Below are 11,108 nucleotides of genomic sequence, written 5' to 3'. Positions count from 1 at the left end.
CAGGTCATCCGGTTTTCATACAATTGACTTGATCAAGTTCGGATCCATTCGTCCTGATCAAATCCGGATTGGTCAGAGGCGTAACATGTCTGATCAAGACCGGATCCGTCAACTTGATCAATACCTGATCAGTGGTCAGGTCTAACCTGATCCAAACTTGATCAATACCTGACCGGAATTTTCACTCGAGTAGCCAGTTATGCATGTAATTGGCACGTATGAAAAAATTCAATAGAAAAACCTAGTGCTTTCTCTAAGAAATTCTATTAACTTTCTATTCGAACTCGATAAGAATTCTGTAGCAATTTTGTTGAACTTCTATTAAAGATTTCTTTTCGTTTTTTGCGGATATTCGATGTCACATGAGAGTCATATGGCAGTCTTATGAGGGTCATATGGGAGTTAAATGAGGGTCATATAAGGGTAACATAGGGATCACATGATGGTCATACGAGGGACATATGGGGGTCATATGTGGTTCATGTCGGGTTTTAAAGAGGTTGTATACGAGTTATATAGAGGTTTTATCGAGGGGTTGCCAAGTTTATAGGCGGAGTTTCATGTGGGTTTTCTGAAAACTCTTGTATGGTTATTATAGTGGTCGAGAGAGGGTCGAAAGGAGGGGCTTTGTAAAGGCCTTATGGGAGTCTCCGAAAAGCTTTGCATTGATCTTGAAAAGATTTGAGAACGTCGAGTAGGGATCAGAAGTAGGTCTTACAGGGATCTCCTGGAGGCTTTCTATTAACCTTATGAGAGTACGGAGATTATAAAGGGTTTTCATGTTTTTATTTGGTTCATTATATTTGGTTTGGGCATTATGAAAGTCGCAGGGAGGTCTCCCGAAGTTTACAGGACTCTTCTGAAGACTTTGAATGATATTCTTAGGAAAATGGAGATTTTGTGGAGGCGATTATAAAGTATTATGAGAATTTTAAGAGCCTTGGTGGGATTCTATTAGGGTATTGTGACGGTTAAATAGGATCAAATAAAGGTCTTTTGGGGACGTCCTGAAACTTTTGGATTGATGTTATGAAGGTCATAGGAAGGTCTTATAGGGATATTAATGGATTTGTCGAGTTTCTTATGGAAATCAATGGCACTACATGCAGGTCTCCTAATGGCGAGGAAGGAGGATAGTTCCATGGCGGGTCCATGACCGTCTTCCATGATCAAAAATTACTAAGGGGGTAGAGAGTGAAGGTTACTTGGGAGAGGGGATGTTCAGCGAAAGAGTTGAGTGGAATAATCACAATGGTCTACCAAGAGAGTTGAATAGAATAACCATAAGGGTCAAACGAAAGACATATAAGTCGAGTCATCCCAAGGATCCAATGAGAGAGCTGAGTGGAGTAAACGCAAGGGTCAAGCCAGTGAAATAATTGGAGAGGTCTCAAGTGTCAAGTTAGAAATAGTGGAGAGTTCTACTAGGGTCAAATGCGAATAATGAGTAGAATCATAAGAATAGTAAATAGGAACACAAAGTTAAATAGGAGAAATGAGTTGAGTAATAGCAAAGATCAGTCGGAAGAGGCGAGCATGCATAGATCGTGGAAATTGAACAAGAGAATGAATGAAGTGATCACAAATGTCAAATAAGAGAAACGAGTGAGTAGGTCATACCTGAGATGAATGCTGTTATCACAAGAATTAAACGAACGAGACGATGCAGGAGGTCACACGATTCAAACCACAAAGAGAATTAAGCAGACCATAAGAATCGAACGGTAGTTATTTCAAAATTTTTATATCGCCAGAAGTCGATTTGGATTTTCATAACATGGAGAAATAAAGGAAATCTTATAGGAAATTCTATAGAAAATCGTATGGTGAATCCACGTACCGTGTACAGTTTCATACTGACCATGCTGTAGCTTTGTAGTTTTTTTTATTATCGAATAGTATTTTCTAATAATTCATTTCGAAATATTTCACAATAATTCAAAATGAAAATGATCAGAGGCGAATAAATTTGAATAATACAATCATTATCAAACATTCGGCAATCAAATGTTAAGTTCAGTTTGAATTGAGAGTCGGATGTTCAGCTATATAAATTAAATAGTACATTACATGCCCGAGCCTTGGAAAACAGATCACCGTCCCCCACGTGCAAGATTGCCTTCCGAGCCGAAGGCGACGATGGCCAGCACGTGGGGGAGGGTGATATGTTTTCCATGGCGAGGTGTGTATATTAATTTTCGCGTCGAGGGACCTGAAAAGAAATTGTCGAATAACTTCTTGAATATCCCGAATTAGTAAAGTTGATACATTGTAAACTGACCTAAAAATTACCATAAAACCGATAGCATTATTGACAAAACAGATAATTTCATAGTTGCACAAATGTCAGTGATAATAAAAGAAATGAGTTCGTTGACTAGCCTATCTCTCTCAGATAATTAGAAACAATTCATTCCATTCGTAAACATTAGGGTATTTAAAATCCAGGACACGTGTCCGTTCATTTTTCTTTGTTATTTTAGTTACGAGTTCACGATGTCATGACCCTCAAAAATTGGGCAATCATTGGATAAAGGGAGAAAACAAATACTGACTAATATGAATATTACATCAACGGATATCAATTGCAGCAGCACAACATCCCGATAATGAGGCGGAGACTTTTTACAGTAAATTTGAAGAGAGTGTAGCTGAATGGTGGGGGATCCAGTCGACCCTGGCTCTGTCTCTTTTATCGCCAGTCTTACTTAATCGTCACTCGTGTCTTCAACTCAACGGAATTGAATTCGTAGAGACCCGAGTCAGGATTTTCGATTTATTCTTGTTGTTCATTGCTTGTTATCCTAATATTGATGGGTAATAGATCAAAAATGTTTTCGATCCTACAAGTGTTTGTTTTAATTTTTATCTCTGGTATCCAAGAGTCATTGTCACGTAAGTAACTTCCGTATATAATTTTTTTTAATAAACAAGTTTTTCACGTTCCGATGAATTTTATTCTTTTATTGTAATCATCAATAATTAAAAATACCATGAAATCATTCTTGATAATGATGATTGCCACTTAACGTGAAGAATAATAAAAAAATTATCCTACAAATCATAGATGGACAATTAATTTCGATTCACAGAGTGGAATCCTGACGCTTGCAGGAATCCCAATGGAGTTATAGGGTCCTGTATCAACATCCGTCAGTGTCCAATACTTTTGAATATTCTTCAATCTCGACCCCTGGACCCTCAGAACGTTAGATTCTTGCAGGAGTCCAAGTGTGGATTCGAGGGGCGGGATCCAAAAGTCTGCTGTGTTGATCAGCAACAATCTCAGAGGCCGGATCCCAGCGAGAATAACAATAATAATAATAATAACAATGGAAATATTGCCTCACGTGCTGATCTTTTGCCTGAAGATTGTGGCCATGATCTCCAATTGAGAATTGTCGGAGGTGAACGAGCGGAAATTGATGAGTTCCCTTGGATGGTACTCCTCGAATATCAAAAATGTAAGAAAATGAATGGAAGAAAAAATTAAATTATAAACTCATGACAGGAAATGTCAAATTGTATCGAAACCATTTTTAATTGGGTGCTATAATTTCATATGGATTTTTTTTCATAATATCCTCGGGATAATATTTTCTTCAAAATAACATCAGAAGACATTCTGTCCCTTCCCCACACTTCAGTCTCGACCAACCCTTTGACTTCTCTGAATTAAATTTCGCCCTTAAATCCAAAAAAGAAAATTCCTCCCCTGGTCTTGACGGAATAAATTACCAGCTGATTAAAAAGACTTCCGATTAACTTACAACTAGTTTTACTAGACACGTTTAATGAAATGTTTGAAATAGGAGATTTTCCCCCGGATTGGAAACGCTCTTTCATTCACTTTGTTCCCAAATCCAACAATAGTGATGTAAGACCACTATTATTGGAGCACTAACCTCCTGTGTAGCCAAATTACTGGAGACCCTCATCAAAAATCGATTGCAATGGTGGTGTGAAACAAACAATGTTATTCCCAATTAACAAACCGGCTTTCGTCCAGGCCTCTCATGTACCGACAACCTCAGCAATTTGATTGAATGTAGAATTCAATTTAAAAAAAAACAAAGAAATTATAGCGACTTTTCTGGACATTCAAGGGGCCTTTGACAATGTAAACCCCGACATACTGATAGACAAAATGACTAAGCTTCAATGTCCCATTAATTCGCTCCGATTCATAAAATTCATCACACACGAAAGATTTATCCACGCTCACATACTTGGTGAAAATATTCTAACAGTTCGCAAAGGAATTCCCCAGGGTGGTGTATTATCCCCATTATTATACACCATTTACACTAGAGACATAATGAGAAATATAAATGATTCAATTAAATGTTCACTTTTTGCTGACGACATTGCGCTCTACTGCCCTTACAGTGGAGCAGAATCAGAAATTCAAACCCTGGAAAACTCAATTGCCCAACTGTTTGGAAATTTGAAGGAAATAGGGCTCGATCTAACTCCAAGCAAAACCACCATACTACAATTTCCGAAACAAAAGTTCAGACATGATGAAGTCAAAATCACAATTGACGGCTTTGAGATCTCTCCTAGCCCGGTTGGGAAATTCCTAGGAATATACTTTGACAGTGAGTTTAATTTTAAATACCAAGTCAGCAAAATTCAAGAAAAAACACTTAGAGCTTTAAATATTATCAAGTTTCTCCGACGAACGTGGTGGGGCTCTAACCCTTCCACCCTCATCATCCTGTATAAAAGTATCATCAGATCCATCATTGACTACGGGCTGTTTATATACATCCCTAACACGAAATTTATGAGAGATAAACTCGAACGAATACAATTTTCTGCCATCCGTCTTGCGCTCGGCTACAGATGCTCCACCCCCACCAATGTTCTAATCGGAGAATCAACATTCACCTTCATTTAAGACAGGGCTAAATTCCTTTGTAAAACGTATCTAATCAAAGCTCTCATGAATCAATCGACACTTACCTACCAAACAATTCATAAACTCTTCGAAATTGATTCTTAATACGCCACGACCCAGAGATAAAATGTTGACTAAATGTATCGGTGAGATCCTTCCCTTCAAAGAACAACTCTATACGAATAACAATTTTCATATTTTTACTATTTGACCCCTAGATCCTTCCCATCGACCTAAACGAACAATTAGGCCGAATGGCACAAGAGGAACGTGACCCCAATGATTATATTAATAGAGAACTTGAGAAAACACATCAAGGACACTTTACTGGTGGGAGCAAAAATCGAGAAGAAAATTATATTGGGGCTGCATGCGTCTGTCCTGAGATGGACGCCTGCATTTCCACTATCCTCGATGACTGTTCCTCAAGCTACACTACTGAGTGTGTCACACTCACCCTCGCGATGAAATTCATTAAAGAAAACCCTGGGCGGAATTATGTTATTCTGACAGACTCCCTCAGTGCCTGCCAAACACTCAATTCCGGTAAATTAACGGTCAAAACTAACCCCTATATTACTGAAATGAGAAATCAATTTATAGAAATTAAAAAAAAAAATTCCCAAACCGTAATTTCAATCTTGTGGATTCCTTCTCATCGCGGCATTGAGGGTAACGAGGCAGTGGATAAGCTGGCAGGGGATGCGGCGGGAGACCTATCAAACCAATTTAAAGTTCCATACACCGACTTTCGAACACAATTCAAATCAGAAGAATACAGATCCACAACAAACAGAATCATAGACGAGGCAACAAATGTTAAGAAAAAAAGGGCGTGGAATATTTTGAGCTTTACTTCAAGGGCTCTGCAAGGATCTGGTATAAAAACTGTAAGCTCCCGAGAGAAGCTATAGTCACGGTAAATCGAGTTAGAGCCAACCATTACCACCTTGCAGCTTCCTTGAATAGAGTTGGAATAACCAATGACCCAAGCTGTCCTTGTGGAGCAGAAAGTCAAAATTTTGAACACGTACTATGGCATTGCCCAAAATACGATGACCAGAGATCCACACTATTAGACAGACTGAAGAAATCAAACTATTCTCCGCCCTTTACTACAAGAAAATTCACGGATGCAACTGACCGTAAATACATTAAGGAAATATGCAAATACCTGAAAGACTGTCACCTACAAATACGAATTATCTAAGATAATAAAATGTAATATATACAACTAAATGTAAACGACAGTGTAAATAACCCAATGTAAGGGCTACATCACTATAAAATAATAATTTAAAAAAAAAGACATTCTGTGTAGAGAAGAAAATTCTGTAGAAGAAAGTGGTATTTTTTTCTATACTCAATAATCATTGAATGTGATAATAATATTCTACGACTAAACGACTGAAGGACGAGAAATTACCCTCACGCTGAATTTCTCATAAATATCTCGACATGCATATACTTGGAAAGACTTTTTTGTTGAGCAAAGGGAGACCTACAGAAAAGGTCCTCAACAAAAATCCTCTATTTTCCTCCAATTCCAACAAGTTTTTCAAAAATTTATCAAATGTAAGACTATATTCTAACTCCCAGAAGAGAGTTTTTTACAGCCTTTGTTAGGGCTTTCACTTCTCTGTAGGAAAAACATTCGCATCCCCCCAATTCCAAAATATCTGACAAAAACACCAGAAAAAATGAACCTTATAACGACAAACTGATCAATATGCAGAATATTCAAATTCATCACTTAAACACGGAGAGAATTAAATAGTAGACATTGCTATGTCAGTTTCCGACCATGGTAGATGTTACCATGGCTTAGTAAGCATTACCATGGACATGGTAAATGTTACCATGTTCCATAGTAACGGTTACTATGGAGCATAGTAAACTCTTCCATGGTAATAGCTACTATGGACAAAGGAATAATTACCATGTTACATAGTAGAGTTTACCACGTAACATAGTAGAATTTACCATGTAACATGGTAAATCCTACTATGTTACATGGTAAATTCTACTGTGTTACATGGTAAGTCCTACTATGTTACATGGTAAATCCTACTATGTAACATGGTAAATCCTACTATGCTAACATGGTAGATCCTACTATGTTACATGGTAAATCCTACTATGTTACAGAGGATGTTCCTGCATTGGAAAATATGTGGGACGTTTTCAGTCAGGCTTATGCTAGACTTAAAATATCCCAAGGTCATCAACTATTGATCTTGAATTGTTTATACATTGATGACTTTTTACTTATGTATGAAAAAGAAGAATTAGTGCAAAAAAATTCATTGTTTATTGTTAATTTTTGTTCTAAGATGAAAGAAAAACGCTTCAAATCGAAAAATGGTCTAGTGTCCTCAATTTTAAAGCTAAACAAGTTTTTTTCTCCAAAATTTTCAAACAATATGTAGAATAAGAATTAAGAATCGTTTTTTCACAAATAGAGCTGGCGAAACCATCTTCCGCAAACTCAATTTCAATTTTTCTTTCCGTTATTTTCAACTCAGAGTACTCTTTTTGACGTCTCAACTTTGCAGACTGGGGGTCAGCGAATTTCAGATTTTTGCGGACCTCCAGTCTGAAAATTTGAGGGGTCAAAAAGAGTAGTCCAAGTCGAAGATAACGAAAAAAAAAATTGGAATAAAAGTTGCGGAAGATGGTTTCGCCAGCTCTATTTGTGACTTTCGATGCTCTAAGACCCATAAAAATTATTTCATTCGACAGAGTGAAAAATTTACTTCAAAAGTTGTATCAAACATTTTTTTTTCAGACCAACCCCTCTTACACTAATTATCAAAAAATGCGAAAAACCGAAAAAATTGATATTTGCATGAAATTTTGGAAAAAAAAATTTTTTGAGTGTGGGTTTCACTTCATTTCAATGGATATTAACCATTCATGAAAGAAAAAACGGGTCGAAAATTTTGAGGTACAAAAGCGCACCGGGTATTTGTAGAACATATGACTTAAAATCTTCAACGCATGAACAATTCCAATAGGTCACGATTCCATTGCATAGTTGGGAGGAAAAAGTCAATTTCTGTTTGAATTTTTCTCTTGACATTTTTTTTCTGTTGAAATTTTTTGGCTCAGATTTTCCAAGTTTTTTCCACTCGGATTCTATAATGCAAAATGGAACGCAATAGAACTGGAGAAACTTGGAAAATTTGTGCCCAATAATTTTAATAGGAGAAATGTAAAGGAAAAAGTTCCAACAGAAATTGAAAATATTTTGACTCCTTACTTTCAAATATCCAATAGAATTGGCGTAAAATATAGATAGATTTTCCGATAGAATTGAAATAGAGATCCTATAGGAATCCCATAGGATTCCTATAGAATTTTGATAGAATTTCATAGCGAATTCGCTAGGCTTCCTATTGGATTTATTGATACGTGTAAATATGTACATATATATGCGTACGTATGTATGTATTACTTTGGAAAACAAAATTGGGAAAGAATGTATTAATCTTGATTTACTGATTTACAACAGATATTATCTTCCCTCTTCTAACACAACCCCTCAAAAGGAAGCAATATAGAAACGTATAGAAATTATGGTGAATGACTCGAGATTTCTAGAATTTAATGAAAAATGGATAGAATGTCCTAGAATTTCCGGGACTGCTCGAGAATTCAGGCACTTTCTGTAAATTTGGGAAAAATCCAAGGAGTTCCTAGGAATTTTGAGGCAATTCAGAGAATTTTTAGGAATTCGGAGGGGATATAAGAAAATCCTAGGAATTTCGAGAAAATTTAGAAATTTCCTATAAGTTTCGAGCCAATTCAGAAAGTTTCCAGAAAATTCGATAAATTTCACAGTTTTCGCTGTGTATCATCGGAACATTTGCTATGTACATAGTAGGATTTACCATGTAACATAGTAGGATCTACCATGTTAGCATAGTAGGATTCACCATGTTAACATAGTAGGATTTACCATGTAACATAGTAGAGTTTACCATGTAACATAGTAGAGTTTACCATGTAACATAGTAGAATTTACCATGTAACATAATAGGATTTACCATGTAACATAGTAGGATCTACCATGTTAACATAGTAGGATTTACCATGTTACATGGTAAATTCTCCTATGTTACATGGTAATCTTTTCCATGGACATACTAATTATTACCATGAACATGGTAATTTCTACCATGTCCGACATAGTAAAGTGATCCATGGTCCATGGCAGTGTTTCCCATGCGACATAGCAGAGATTACCATGTTTGATCAGTCAAAAACCCGTTTACTATGTCAACATGGTAATCTCTACCATGGGCATGGTAAATTTTACTATTTAATTCTCTCCGTGAAGTAATGAATTTAGATATTCTGCATATTGATCAGTTGCTTCCGTCATACTTGCCTTTCTTCTAATTTTTTGTGCGACAAATCGATTCTCTGAAGAGTACCTGCAAACGGTTCGAAACGTAGGTCGTTTTAACCCTAATTTAGTCACCAAACGCGTCACCAAACCCTCTAGCGTTGCCGAATTCACTCTACACCGCCCGGGTGCGTTTAGCAAGTTTCCGGCAACGTCGCGTCATAGGCTATTTCATTTAAAATGGGAGAAAATAATTCATCTGTTCGAAATAATTTGTCTTCTTTAGAAATTTCGGGAAATATCTTGTTCTAAAAACTAATATAATTTTTCAGAAATGTCAATTGACAAAGTCAAATTTTTTTGAATTTGTCCGGTTAGCTAGTCAATTGTAATTAAAGAAAAACGATGCGCGGCAGGCTTTCTCTCATAGGGTGACTGGGTCCATGACTAAAAATTCCATTTAGAAACTACTCCGTCAAAAAAACTGGGGTTAAAACCAATCTAGGGTTAAAACAAAATTGAACCATTTTTATTAATTTCTGATAGCATGCCGGTTATAACTTCCCTTGTCTCTCATTCAACGTTCCTTGACAAAAAGCCATGAATCTTTCTGAGTCCCACCAGCTGCATAATCATGCAACTCCCCAAAATCGAATCTCAAGTAATCATCGTTATTCTTCCTCCAGCTACCGGTAAGACAACAGCCTGTGGAGGAGTTTTGATCAGCAAGCGTTACGTGGTAACAGCAGCCCACTGCCTCAAAGGAAAGGACCTGCCCAAAACCTGGAGACTGACCAACGTACGCCTTGGCGAATACAATACGGATACCGACCCCGACTGTGTCATGGACAGCGATAACTCGGAGGTCTGCGCACCACCTCTGATAACAGTTGGAGTCGAAGAGACAATTGTTCATGAGAATTACCAGCCGCTGGACAGAAATCAATTCAACGACATTGCCCTCTTGAGACTCTCGAGAGACGTCGAATTTACGGATTATGTCAAGCCCATCTGTCTTCCTAAGACCAACGATCTGCCAGCGAGATTCTGGGTTGCTGGCTGGGGAAAAACTGAATCCAGGAGTTCTTCGGCGATCAAACTAAAATTGGCTATTCCAATTGTTGATCTAAGCGCCTGTCAGGGCCGGTACGCAAGCGCTGGGGTGAATCTTGGAAGTAGTCAGCTCTGCGCTGGTGGCGGGAGGGGGAAGGACTCCTGCAGGGGAGACTCTGGAGGTCCACTGATGAGTATGGAAACAGCTGCTGATGGCACTGGAAAGTGGACAGCCGCAGGGGTTGTCTCTTTTGGACCATCTCCTTGTGGAATGGAAGGGTGGCCTGGGGTTTATACAAGGGTTGCTTCATTCACGGATTGGATTGTCAGGAACATGAGGCTGTGAGGGATGAAGAAAGGGAAGAGGGACTATGAGAATTCTTAAGACAAAAATCTAAGGGTTGGTGGGGTTTGAAAGGAATTCAGAGAATAAGAAATTCAGAGCATAAGAATGATAAATTTTCGGTGAATATGGTCATTTGTGGTAAAAAATACCTGTTAATGGTTTTTTATAACTCTCGATATTTCGGAGTTTTGACAGAATGGAGTTACCACGTATGAAAAAATTCAATAGGCTTCTCCTATAGGACTTCCTATAGGATTTCCTATAGGTTTGCCTATAGAACAATTCTATGGAGAATTGAAACACTTTCTATAGGATTTCGTTCCCAAGTCTGTGGGAATTAAGATTTCCTATAGATGAAAGATCTATAGAGGATTCTTTGTAGGATGACTTATAGGATTTTTTATTCAGGGAGAACATTGTTTAAATAACCATGGAATATCTATAGGAAAGATGAC

The 11,108-nt window shown here is 37.5% G+C and overlaps 1 protein-coding gene across 1 annotated transcript; it reads left to right on the top strand.

Moving 5' to 3' along the window:
- The first annotated feature begins 2,658 nt into the window (after window positions 1-2,658).
- On the top strand, window positions 2,659-11,108 carry LOC107043171 (CLIP domain-containing serine protease 2). The gene is made up of 3 exons (XM_015264523.2): window positions 2,659-2,895; window positions 3,093-3,464; window positions 9,941-11,108. Exons 1-3 carry the CDS (start codon window positions 2,814-2,816, stop codon window positions 10,651-10,653), a joined length of 1,167 nt encoding a protein of 388 aa, XP_015120009.1. The 5' UTR covers window positions 2,659-2,813; the 3' UTR covers window positions 10,654-11,108.

This window comes from Diachasma alloeum, unplaced genomic scaffold (genome assembly GCF_001412515.2).
Source record: "Diachasma alloeum isolate Michigan unplaced genomic scaffold, Dall2.0 Dall_scaffold_00550, whole genome shotgun sequence".
NCBI classification, from domain to species: Eukaryota; Metazoa; Arthropoda; class Insecta; order Hymenoptera; family Braconidae; genus Diachasma; species Diachasma alloeum.
The sequence above is the reverse complement of the archived record's forward strand: the minus strand, read 5'-3'. Positions and strand labels throughout refer to the sequence as shown.

Bases quoted from the DNA above. Each gene is read 5' to 3' on its own strand.
- LOC107043171 (XM_015264523.2), top strand. From the start codon at position 2,814: ATGGGTAATAGATCAAAAATGTTTTCGATCCTACAAGTGTTTGTTTTA. The intron at 2,896-3,092 runs GTAAGTAACTTC...TTCGATTCACAG, and splicing joins TATCCAAGAGTCATTGTCAC to AGTGGAATCCTGACGCTTGC. The intron at 3,465-9,940 runs GTAAGAAAATGA...TTCTTCCTCCAG, and splicing joins ACTCCTCGAATATCAAAAAT to CTACCGGTAAGACAACAGCC.